This window comes from Myxine glutinosa, chromosome 1 (assembly GCF_964187855.1).
Source record: "Myxine glutinosa chromosome 1, kmMyxGlut1.1, whole genome shotgun sequence".
NCBI lineage: Eukaryota > Metazoa > Chordata > Myxini > Myxiniformes > Myxinidae > Myxine > Myxine glutinosa.
In genome coordinates, this window is record NC_136261.1 from 133,631,067 (window position 1) to 133,643,696 (window position 12,630).

At 57.5% G+C, this 12,630-nt stretch overlaps 1 protein-coding gene across 2 annotated transcripts in view; it reads left to right on the plus strand.

Moving 5' to 3' along the window:
• The first annotated feature begins 833 nt into the window (after nt 1–833).
• The window catches only part of LOC137428701 (E3 ubiquitin-protein ligase TRIM33), a 182,793-nt gene continuing 170,996 nt past the window's right edge, over nt 834–12,630 (plus strand). For both annotated transcript variants that reach the window (XM_068118606.2, XM_068118614.2), the window contains exon 1: nt 834–1,402. In XM_068118606.2, coding sequence (XP_067974707.2) covers nt 1,000–1,402 — 403 coding nt within the window. In that variant the 5' untranslated portion in view covers nt 834–999. The remainder of the gene's footprint in view (nt 1,403–12,630) is intronic.

The following is a 12,630-nucleotide window of genomic DNA, read 5'->3' on the forward strand; positions in this document are numbered from 1 at the left end:
AACAGACAGACAGACTGACTGACTGACTGACGACGCGCCATCGCATAGCCATAAGGCATAAGCTCTCCAGGTGAGCGAAAAATAATTTTAAAGAAATGTCGATGATGAGTGAATAAGAGTAAAATTTGGAAAATAATGAAATATTAATTTCAGAAAAAAACCTATAAACACGAATAAGTAACTCATAACTGTAGTTCGTAGAACAAATACATTAAAGATCGAAACGTGGCCAATGAACCCTGAAATCTTTATGATTACTATGGTTTGAAGTGGAAATCAAAGAAAATTCAAACATCCTACGGCGACCTTGACTGTAAATGACTCGAAAAATCTGTGGCGGTGTATTGTTCGCTAGTGGATACGTTTATTCACTTCAAGTCTACTTCTAATTTAAAATCTGTATTGAATGGAAATATTACAATGTGCTTATATTTTTCTTTAAATTACCTTTGAGGAATTATTGAAAAGATAAAGGCAACAGAGATATCGTCTGAATTTAATAACTGCCTTTTTTCGTCAGAGTTAATATTACAATTTATGTTTCAATTCAATCGTCACGAGTCATTTCATCATTACTACTCTTTACCTCCAGATCGACATTTCTACATTGGTGTTTCTTATTTTTCTTACTGCAATATTTGTACGTTTGGGGAGCCTGTCGACACACTTTAAGCGATGTATTGACGCGATGTATTGTTCGGTTGGCTGGTCTGCTTTTATTTTTTCCACAGATAAAGCTTTATTGTAACTGAATATGAGGAAGATCTGGCTTGTATAGGTTGTTGTGATGTGTAAAAATGATACTACGGCAAAAAAGAAGGAATTTGAAGAATATTGGTGGAGGTCGCTAGGGGGGGCGTCAGAGCAGGGAGGTCTTCGTTTGGGGTGATCTGGTGACTGGTAGCGCCACTTGGCCTGGTTCGCAAACGAGAGAAGGTAATAATACCGACGCGATAGCGAGGAGAAAAGTCCAACGGAAAGACACCTCGACTCTCTCAAATGGAGTTTGGAGAGCAGACGTCAAATGTGAGCAACGAACTCATTTTGGTAGAGAACGGCGTTGAGGGAGATAACGACGAGGGGAGAGTCTCAGCAGCAGCAGCAGGAGTAGGAGGAGGAGAAGGAGCTGTGGGAGCTGAGACAGAAACCGAGGCCGGAGCCGCCACGGGAGAAGGCGAACAGAGCCGCGGCGAGCAGGATAAGGCTGAGGCCTCAGCACCGCTTAACCTCCTCGAAGTTTGTGCCGTTTGCCGCCTTGGCCTACAAACTCGGGACCCCAAGCTGCTTCCATGCCTGCACTCGTTCTGCCAGGCCTGTCTACCGGCTCCTCAACGGCAGCAACTGTGTCTGGGTGGTTCCGCCGTGAACGGAGCAGATGCCACGGGTGGAGGACCGATCCAAGGTATATATTATATATATATGTGTGACATGATACATTGATGGACCCAGTGGTTATCGGAGCGATTCCAGGTGTGATGCGTGTGCTACGGATTGGCATGAGGTGATGGATGATGCTACGATGCGGGTGCTGCTGATGTTTGTAATTGTAAAAACGTAGATAATCTTAATGTGATTATCGTGGTGCAATGACTGCGATGGTTGTAATTGTTAATACAAGTTAAACTTAAAGTGCGAAGATTATGATCGGGGATGCTTGTGGGGCTCGGGGGATGTCTGTGGGGCTCGGGGGATGTCTGTGGGGCTCGGGGGATGTCTGTGGGGCTCGGGGGATGTCTGTGGGGCTCGGGGGATGTCTGTGGGGCTCGGGGGATGTCTGTGGGGCTCGGGGGATGTCTGTGGGGCTCGGGGGATGTCTGTGGGGCTCGGGGTTGTCTGTGGGGCTCGGGGGATGTCTGTGGGGGCTCGGGGGATGTCTGTGGGGGCTCGGGGGATGTCTGTGGGGGCTCGGGGGATGTCTGTGGGGGCTCGGGGGATGTCTGTGGGGCTCGGGGGATGTCTGTGGGGCTCGGGGGTTGTCTGTGGGGCTCGGGGGATGTCTGTGGGGCTCGGGGGATGTCTGTGGGGGGCTCGGGGGATGTCTGTGGGGGCTCGGGGGATGTCTGTGGGGGCTCGGGGGATGTCTGTGGGGGCTAGGGGGATGTCTGTGGGGGCTCGGGGGATGTCTGTGGGGGCTCGGGGGATGTCTGTGGGGCGCGGGGGCTGTCTGTGGGGCTCGGGGGCTGTCTGTGGGGCTCGGGGGTTGTCTGTGGGGCTCGGGGGTTGTCTGTGGGGCTCGGGGGTTGTCTGTGGGGCTCGGGGGATGTCTGTGGGGCTCGGGGGATGTCTGTGGGGCTCGGGGGATGTCTGTGGGGCTCGGGGGATGTCTGTGGGGCTCGGGGGATGTCTGTGGGGCTGGGGGATGTCTCTGTGGCTGGGGGATGTCTGTGTGGCTGGGGGATGTCTGTGGGGCTGGGCGATGTCTGTGGGGCTGGGGGATGTCTGTGGGGCTGGGGGATGTCTGTGGGGCTGGGGGATGTCTGTGGGGCTGGGGGATGTCTGTGGGGCTGGGGGATGTCTGTGGGGCTGGGGGATGTCTGTGGGGCTGGGGGATGTCTGTGGGGCTGGGGGATGTCTGTGGGGCTGGGGGATGTCTGTGGGGCTGGGGGATGTCTGTGGGGCTGGGGGTGCCTGTGGGGCTGGGGGATGCCTGTGGGGCTGGGGGGTTGGCTGTGGGGCTGAGGGTTGTCTGTGGGGCTGGGGGGGGGGGGGTATCTGTGAGGCTGGGTGGGGGTGCCTGTGGGGCTGGGGGATGCCTGTGTGGTTGGGAGATGCTTGTGTTGCTGAGGGTTGTCTGTGGGGCTGAGGGTTGTCTGTGGGGCTGAGGGTTGTCTGTGGGGCTGAGGGTTGTCTGTGGGGCTGGGGGTTGTCTGTGGGGCTGGGGGATGTCTGTGGGGCTGGGGGATGTCTGTGGGGCTGGGGGATGTCTGTGGGGCTGGGGGATGTCTGTGGGGCTGGGGGATGTCTGTGGGGCTGGGGGATATCTGTGGGGCTGGGGGATATCTGTGGGGCTGGGGGATGTCTGTGGGGCTGGGGGATGTCTGTGGGGCTGTGGGGATGTCTGTGGGGCTGGGGGTGCCTGTGGGGCTGGGGGGTTGGCTGGGGGGCTGCTTGTGGGGCTGGGGGGGGTGCCTATGGGGCTGGGGGGGGGTGCCTATGGGGCTGGGGGATGCCTGTGGGGCTGGGGGATGCCTGTGGGGCTGGGAGATGCTTGTGTTGCTGAGGGTTGTCTGTGGGGCTGAGGGTTGTCTGTGGGGCTGGGGGATGTCTGTGTGGCTGGGGGATGTCTGTGGGGCTGGGGGATATCTGTGGGGCTGGGGGATGTCTGTGGGGCTGGGGGGATGTCTGTGGGGCTGGGGGGATGTCTGTGGGGCTGGGGGATGTCTGTGGGGCTGGGGGATGTCTGTGGGGCTGGGGGATGTCTGTGGGGCTGGGGGATGTCTGTGGGGCTGGGGGATGTCTGTGGGGCTGGGGGATGTCTGTGGGGCTGGGGGATGTCTGTGGGGCTGGGGGATGTCTGTGGGGCTGGGGGATGTCTGTGGGGCTGGGGGATGTCTGTGGGGCTGGGGGATGTCTGTGGGGCTGGGGGGTGTCTGTGGGGCTGGGGGGTGTCTGTGGGGCTGGGGGATGTCTGTGGGGCTGGGGGATGTCTGTGGGGCTGGAGGATGTCTGTGGGGCTGGGGGGTGTCTGTGGGGCTGGGGGGTGTCTGTGGGGCTGGGGGATGTCTGTGGGGCTGGGGGATGTCTGTGGGGCTGGGGGATGTCGGTGGAGCTGGGGGATGTCTGTGGGGCTGGGGGATGTCTGTGGGGCTGGGGGGTGTCTGTGGGGCTGGGGGGTGTCTGTGGGGCTGGGCGGTGTCTGTGGGGCTGGGCGGTGTCTGTGGGGCTGGGCGGTGTCTGTGGGGCTGGGCGGTGTCTGTGGGGCTGGGCGATGTCTGTGGGGCTGGGCGATGTCTGTGGGGCTGGGGGATGTCTGTGGGGCTGGGGGATGTCTGTGGTGCTGGGGGATGTCTGTGGTGCTGGGGGATGTCTGTGGTGCTGGGGGATGTCTGTGGTGCTGGGGGATGTCTGTGGTGCTGGGGGATGTCTGTGGTGCTGGGGGATGTCTGTGGTGCTGGGGGATGTCTGTGGTGCTGGGGGATGTCTGTGGTGCTGGGGGATGTCTGTGGTGCTGGGGGATGTCTGTGGTGCTGGGGGATGTCTGTGGTGCTGGGGGATGTCTGTGGTGCTGGGGGATGTCTGTGGGGCTGGGGGATGTCTGTGGGGCTGGGGGATGTCTGTGGGGCTGGGGGATGTCTGTGGTGCTGGGGGATGTCTGTGGGGCTGGGGGATGTCTGTGGGGCTGGGGGATGTCTGTGGGGCTGGGGGATGTCTGTGGGGCTGGGGGATGTCTGTGGGGCTGGGGGATGTCTGTGGGGCTGGGGGATGTCTGTGGGGCTGGGGGATGTCTGTGGGGCTGGGGGATGCCTGTGGGGCTGGGGGATGCCTGTGGGGCTGGGGGATGCCTGTTGGGCTGGGGGATGCCTGTGGGGCTGGGGGGTGCCTGTGGGGCTGGGGGATGCCTGTGGGGCTGGGGGATGACTGTGGGGCTGGGAGATGCTTGTGTTGCTGAGGGTTGTCTGTGGGGCTGAGGGTTGTCTGTGGGGCTGGGGGGGGGGGGGTATCTGTGGGGCTGGGGGGGGGGGGGTATCTGTGAGGCTGGGTGGGGGGGGGGGGTGCCTGTGGGGCTGGGGGATGCCTGTGGGGTTGGGAGATGCTTGTGTTGCTGAGGGTTGTCTGTGGGGCTGGGGGATGTCTGTGTGGCTGGGGGATATCTGTGGGGCTGGGGGATGTCTGTGGGGCTGGGGGATGTCTGTGGGGCTGGGGGATGTCTGTGGGGCTGGGGGATGTCTGTGGGGCTGGGGGATGTCTGTGGGGCTGGGGGGTGCCTGTGGGGCTGGGGGGTGCCTGTGGGGCTGGGGGGTTGCCTCTGGGGCTGGGGGGGTTGCCGGTGGGGCTGGGGGGGTGCCTATGGGGCTGGGGGGGTGCCTATGGGGCTGGGGGGGTGCCTATGGGGCTGGGGGGGGGTGCCTATGGGGCTGGGGGGGGGTGCCTATGGGGCTGGGGGATGCCTGTGGGGCTGGGGGATGCCTGTGGGGCTGAGGGTTGTCTGTGGGGCTGGGGGGGGGGTGATCTGGGTGGGGGGGGGGGTGATCTGGGTGGGGGGGGGGTGCCTGTGGGGTTGGGAGATGCTTGTGTTGCTGAGGGTTGTCTGTGGGGCTGAGGGTTGTCTGTGGGGTTGGGGGATGTCTGTGGGGCTGGGGGATGTCTGTGGGGCTGGGGGATGTCTGTGGGGCTGGGGGATATCTGTGGGGCTGGGGGATGTCTGTGGGGCTGGGGGATGTCTGTGGGGCTGGGGGATGTCTGTGGGGCTGGGGGATGTCTGTGGGGCTGGGGGATATCTGTGGGGCTGGGGGATGTCTGTGGGGCTGGGGGATGTCTGTGGGGCTGGGGGATGTCTGTGGGGCTGGGGGATGTCTGTGGGGCTGGGGGATGTCTGTGGGGCTGGGGGATGTCTGTGGGGCTGGGGGATGTCTGTGGGGCTGGGGGATGTCTGTGGGGCTGGGGGGGGTGTCTGTGGGGCTGGGGGGGGGTGTCTGTGGGGCTGGGGGGGGGTGTCTGTGGGGCTGGGGGGGGGTGTCTGTGGGGCTGGGGGGGGGTGTCTGTGGGGCTGGGGGGGGGGGGTGTCTGTGGGGCTGGGGGGGGGTGTCTGTGGGGCTGGGGGGGGTGTCTGTGGGGCTGGGGGGGGTGTCTGTGGGGCTGGGGGGTGTCTGTGGGGCTGGGGGGGGTGTCTGTGGGGCTGGGGGGGGTGTCTGTGGGGCTGGGGGGGGGTGTCTGTGGGGCTGGGGGGTGTCTGTGGGGCTGGGGGGTGTCTGTGGGGCTGGGGGATGTCTGTGGGGCTGGGGGATGTTCTTTGGGCTGGGGGATGTCTGTGGGGCTGGGGGATGTCTGTGGGGCTGGGGGATGTCTGTGGGGCTGGGGGATGTCTGTGGGGCTGGGGGATGTCTGTGGGGCTGGGGGATGTCTGTGGGGCTGGGGGATGTCTGTGGGGCTGGGGGATGTCTGTGGGGCTGGGGGATGTCTGGGGGATGTCTGTGGGGCTGGGGGATGTCTGTGGGGCTGGGGGATGTCTGTGGGGCTGGGGGATGTCTGTGGGGCTGGGGGATGTCTGTGGGGCTGGGGGATGCCTGTGGGGCTGGGGGATGCCTGTGGGGCTGGGGGATGTCTGTGGGGCTGGGGGATGTCTGTGGGGCTGGGGGATGTCTGTGGGGCTGGGGGATGTCTGTGGGGCTGGGGGATGCCTGTGGGGCTGAGGGGCGTGGGGGGTGGATGGCTGGGGTGGTTGCCTGTGGGGCTGGGGGGTGGGGCTGGGGGGTGCCTGTTGGGCTGGGGGGTGCCTGTGGGGATGGGGGATGTCTGTGGGGATGAGGGTTGTCTGTGGGGCTGGGGGGGAGCCTGTTGGACTGGGGGGGAGCCTGTTGGGCTGGGGGGTGCCTGTTGGGCTGAGGGGGTGCCTGTTGGGTTGGGGGAGGGTGCCTGTGGGGCTGGGGGATGCCTGTGGGGCTGGGGGATGCCTGTGGGGCTGGGAGATGCCTGTGGGGCTGGGGGATATCTGTGGGGCTGGGAGATGCCTGTGGGGTGGCTGGGGGATATCTGTGGGGCTGGGGGATGCCTGTGGGGCTGAGGGTTGTCTGTGGGGCTGAGGGTTGTCGGTGGGGCTGAGGATTGTCGGTGGGGCTGAGGATTGTCTGTGGGGCTGAGGGTTGTCTGTGGGGCTGAGGGTTGTCTGTGGGGCTGAGGGTGGTCTGTGGGGCTGAGGTTTGTCTGTGGGGCTGAGGTTTGTCTGTGGGGCTGAGGTTTGTCTGTGAGGCTGAGGTTTGTCTGTGAGGCTGAGATTTGTCTGTGAGGCTGAGGTTTGTCTGTGAGGCTGAGGGGGGTGCCTGTGGGGCTGGGGGGGGGTGCCTGTGGGGCTGGGGGGGTGCCTGTCGGGTTGGGGGATTTCTGTGGGGCTGACAGTCCGGCGTGATGTGGTAGCACGGGGGAGAGGGGTTGTGGCCATGGTGGGGAAAGAGTGGGTGGCGGCAGTGTCGGAGGGAGACATCGGGGTGTTCGTGGCGTAGGGAGGGTGGTAGGAGGATGTTTGTGGCGTGGTGAGGGGTAGGAGGATGTTTGTGGCGTGGTGAGGGGAAGGAGGATGTTTGTGGCGTGGTGAGGGGTAGGAGGATGTTTGTGGCGTGGTGAGGGGTAGGAGGATGTTTGTGGCATGGTGAGGGGTAGGAGGCTGTTTGTGGCGTGGTGAGGGGTAGGAGGATGTTTGTGGAGTGGTGAGGGGTAGGAGGATGTTTGTGGCGTGGTGAGGGGTAGGAGGTTGTTTGTGGCGTGGTGAGGGGTAGGAGGATATTTGTTGCATGGTGAGGGGTAGGAGGATGTTTGTGGTGTGGTGAGGGGTAGGAGTATGTTTGTGGTGTGGTGAGGGGTAGGAGGATGTTAGTGGCGTGGTGAGTGGTAGGAGGATGTTTTTGGCAGTGACGTGGGGTAGGAGGATGTTTGTGGCTTGGTGAGGGGTAGGGGGATGTTTGTAGCGTGGTGAGGGGTAGGAGGATGTTTGTGGCGTGTTGAGGTGTAGGAGGATGTTTGTGGCGTGGTGAGGGGTAGGAGGATGTTTGCGGAGTGGTGAGGGGTAGGAGGATGTTTGTGGCGTGGTGAGGGGTAGGAGGATGTTTGTGGCGTGGTGAGGGGTAGGAGGATGTTTGTGGGGTGGAGCGTTTGGCAGTTGTGTCTGTGGGTGGGAAGAGGAGCGGGTAGCAGTGATGGTGTCGATGCTTTCCGTAGGTTCCTTGGTGGTGACTATGTACTGTCTGTCGGAAACAGTGATATTCATATTTTCTGTCGGTGGTAGTTGTGATGTCTTTTGACTTGTGTGTCGGTCGCAGTAGTGATTTGTCTGTAGGTCGCAGTGGTGATTTGTCTGTAGGTCGCAGTGGTGATTTGTCTGTAGGTCGCAGTGGTGATTTGTCTGCAGGTCGCAGTGGTGATTTGTCTGTAGGTCGCAGTAGTGATTTGTCTGTAGGTCGCAGTAGTGATTTGTCTGTCGGTCGCAGTGGTGATTTGTCTGTAGGTCGCAGTAGTGATTTGTCTGTAGGTCGCAGTTTGTGATGTCTTTTGTCTGTTGGTGTCTGGCGTGGTGGTGATGACACTAGGAGCAATCGTATCAATGATGCCACTGTTGCAATGTTTTCATTATGGTAGTAGTAGTAGTAGTAGTCGTGGTGGTGGTGGTGGTGGTTGTGGTGGTAATGTCTGTGTTGCTAATTAAGACGTGATCCATTTTAATATGATCACAATGATAATGAAGATTATTATTCTGTTCTAATGATTGTGGTGTTTTTATTGCGATGATGATGATGATGATGATGATGATGATGATGATGATGATGATGATGATGATGATGATGATGATGATGATGATGATGATGATTGAATGGATAATAATCTTAAACTTAGGCTTTGTACAAACTTTCTGTTTTTAATTGCTTTTGGCTTTTCTGCCTCGTAATGTTCTGATCGTGAAGTTGAACAAGGAAAGTTCTTGAAGACCTTTCCTGGTGACTCCATGATTGGTGCAGCACGGGGTTGTTGAGAGGTGGTTTTAATTTGATGGAAAATCCATTTTAATTTTTCTTTATGTGCACATGTAACTAACTGTACAATGACCAGATTTACGTTGTCCTGAGTTATGTAATGGTATTAGTTAGTAGTAGTAGTAGTCGTAGTAGTGTTGACGGAACTAGTCGTAATAATGTGATGCACGTAATTGAGATGTTGATTTGGTGTCTGTGTGTCTGTGTGTCTGTTTGTCTGTGTCTGTATTCTCACATGAATGTGTAACGTTTTATTATTAGCTCACCTGGATCGAAGTTCAGGGAGCATATGCGATGGCGTGTTGTCCGTCCGTCAGTCAGTAAACACTTGCAGCAACTTCTCCGAAACTGCTGATGGGATTGTGACCAAACTTGGCACAGTTGATATTTGGTATGATGCAATTCAAGTTTGTTCATGGCATTTAAAAAAATGGGGTCTAAAGTGGTCTACGGGAGTGGGGGTGGGAAGAGGGGATTGCCCACACAAACAGGTATTTGCTTTTTTCTCAGAAACTACACAATTTTGATGAAACTTGACCACAACCTTAACCACCCATGATGTACCAAAGTTTCTTCATGGCATTAAAAAAAATCGGGCCAAATGGGGTCTACAGGGGGGTTCCCCCCTAAAAATAGGTATTTGCTTTCTTTTCAGAGGGGGGGGGGGGGGTGGGTGTGTGTGTGTGTGTGTGTGTGTGTGTGTGTGTGTGTGTGTGTGTGTGTGTGTGTGTGTGTGTGTGTGTGTGTGTGTGTGTGTGTGTGTGTGTGTGTGTGTGTGTGTGTGTGTGTGTGTGTGTGTGTGTGTGTGTGTGTGTGTGTGTGTGTGTGACAGTGACAGTGACATCCGCCAAACCAAATAGGTATAGAGACTATAGACACACAATTTCGATGAGACTTGACCACAGCCTTCATCAGCCATGATTTATCAAAATCTCTTTATGAAATTATGGAAACTCCCACCCACCTTGGGACCCCAAAAGGTACCACAGAAAGTTTGGCAGGGCTAGCGTCAAAACTGAGGGAGTAGTTTGGGGACAGACAGACAGACAGACAGACAGACAGACAGACACTCCTGCTTTATTGGTCCCCTACCTGTTTCACCGGAGGGGAGTATAGGTTTGCTCTCCGTCAGTCTGCTTGTCCGTCCCTCCATCCATCTGTCAGTCCCACCTGTGGTTTTCCAGACCTTTTTTTTTTTCCCCCATAATCTCTGACATATTCAACGGAAACTTGGTACATGGCTTTATTAGGACAAGTTACAGAAACTGCAACTTATTCTGTAGCAACTGATGGGTGCTTGGAATAAGAGCATTCCTCGTGACCAGTGGGGGACGTGTATTGCAATGCAATTCTCACTCTCATTATATATGTGTATATGTATACAGCATTTGGAATTTATCAATCCCTACTTTCTCATTCCCCTGTTTCTCATTCCCTTCTCGTACCTCACTTCCCCTTTGTCTTCACCTCTTTGTTCTTTTTGGGTGCCCTGATCTGCATTCTTATTGTCACTAACTTTATCTGCTCTGCCCATTTAACCATCACCTTTCCCCCTTCCCCATTGTCCTGACAGCTGTAATTCTTCTTTTCATTGAAGCCACTCACCATTGGTACTTGTAGATGGGAATAATGCAACCCCAACCATCTGTAGTTAACCTTTACATTTATCACCTGCGTACAAAAAACAAGTATGCAAAAACCTGTCTAAGGTGTGCTTTCTGCTTCTTTGCCTGGATATTAATTGCCATCCTCTTTCCTGATTAAGTTGATACTCTGAGCTTGTTTCTTTAACTCTCGGTGTAATACTGGAATGTTTGTCATGACATTACGTTTTCGAAGCTCACCAATAATAATTGGTCTACTTAACCCGATTCGTGCGTTGAGTGTTGCATTGTATGATATCTGAAGAATAGGGAGAGTCAGAGAGAGAGGGAGGGGGAGGGAGAGTCAGAGAGAGAGAGAGGGAGGGAAAGTCAGAGGGAGGGGGAGTCAGAGAGAAAGAGAGAGTTAGGGGTGAGTCAGAGAGGGAGGGAGAGTCAGAGGGAGGGGGAGTCAGAGAGAAAGAGAGAGGTAGGGGGGAGTCAGAGAGAAAGAGAGAGGTAGGGGGGAGTCAGAGAGAACGAGAGAGGTAGGGGAGAGTCAGAGAGAAAGAGAGAGGTAGGGGGGAGTCAGAGAGAAAGAGAGAGGTAGGGGGGAGTCAGAGAGAAAGAGAGAGGTAGGGGGGAGTCAGAGAAAGAGAGAGGTAGGGGAGAGTCAGAGAGAGAGAGAGAGAGGTAGGGAGTCAGAGAGAAAGAGAGAGTTAGGGGTGAGTCAGAGAGAGAGAGAGAGAGAGAGAGGGGGAGGGAGGGGGAGTCGGAGAGAAAGAGAGAGGTAGGGGGGAGTCAGAGAGGTAGGGGGGAGTCAGAGAGACAGTGAGTCAGAGAGAAAGAGAGACAGTGAGTCAGAGAGAGAGAGAGAGAGAGAGAGAGAGAGACGGCCAGTCAGAGAGAGAGAGAGACGGCCAGTCAGAGAGAGAGAGACGGCCAGTCAGAGAGAGAGAGACGGCCAGTCAGAGAGAGAGAGACGGCCAGTCAGAGAGAGAGAGACGGCCAGTCAGAGAGAGAGAGACGGCCAGTCAGAGAGAGAGAGACGGCCAGTCAGAGAGAGAGAGACGGCCAGTCAGAGAGAGAGAGACGGCCAGTCAGAGAGAGAGAGACGGCCAGTCAGAGAGAGAGAGACGGCCAGTCAGAGAGAGAGAGACGGCCAGTCAGAGAGAGAGAGACGGCCAGTCAGAGAGAGAGAGACGGCCAGTCAGAGAGAGAGAGAGACGGCCAGTCAGAGAGAGAGAGAGACGGCCAGTCAGAGAGAGAGAGACGGCCAGTCAGAGAGAGAGACGGCCAGTCAGAGAGAGAGAGACGGCCAGTCAGAGAGAGAGAGACGCCAGTCAGAGAGAGAGAGACGGCCAGTCAGAGAGAGAGAGAGACGGCCAGTCAGAGAGAGAGAGACGGCCAGTCAGAGAGAGAGAGACGGCCAGTCAGAGAGAGAGAGACGGCCAGTCAGAGAGAGAGAGACGGCCAGTCAGAGAGAGAGAGACGGCCAGTCAGAGAGAGAGAGACGGCCAGTCAGAGAGAGAGAGACGGCCAGTCAGAGAGAGAGAGACGGCCAGTCAGAGAGAGAGAGACGGCCAGTCAGAGAGAGAGAGACGGCCAGTCAGAGAGAGAGAGACGGCCAGTCAGAGAGAGAGAGACGGCCAGTCAGAGAGAGAGAGACGGCCAGTCAGAGAGAGAGAGAGACGGCCAGTCAGAGAGAGAGAGACGGCCAGTCAGAGAGAGAGAGACGGCCAGTCAGAGAGAGACGGCCAGTCAGAGAGAGAGAGACGGCCAGTCAGAGAGAGAGAGAGACGGCCAGTCAGAGAGAGAGAGAGAGAGAGACGGCCAGTCAGAGAGAGAGAGAGACGGCCAGTCAGAGAGAGAGAGAGACGGCCAGTCAGAGAGAGAGAGAGACGGCCAGTCAGAGAGAGAGAGACGGCCAGTCAGAGAGAGAGAGACGGCCAGTCAGAGAGAGAGAGACGGCCAGTCAGAGAGAGAGAGACGGCCAGTCAGAGAGAGAGAGACGGCCAGTCAGAGAGAGAGAGACGGCCAGTCAGAGAGAGAGAGACGGCCAGTCAGAGAGAGAGAGACGGCCAGTCAGAGAGAGAGAGACGGCCAGTCAGAGAGAGAGAGACGGCCAGTCAGAGAGAGAGAGACGGCCAGTCAGAGAGAGAGAGAGACGGCCAGTCAGAGAGAGAGAGACGGCCAGTCAGAGAGAGAGAGAGACGGCCAGTCAGAGAGAGAGAGAGACGGCCAGTCAGAGAGAGAGAGAGACGGCCAGTCAGAGAGAGAGAGAGACGGCCAGTCAGAGAGAGAGAGAGAGACGGCCAGTCAGAGAGAGAGAGAGAGACGGCCAGTCAGAGAGAGAGACGGCCAGTCAGAGA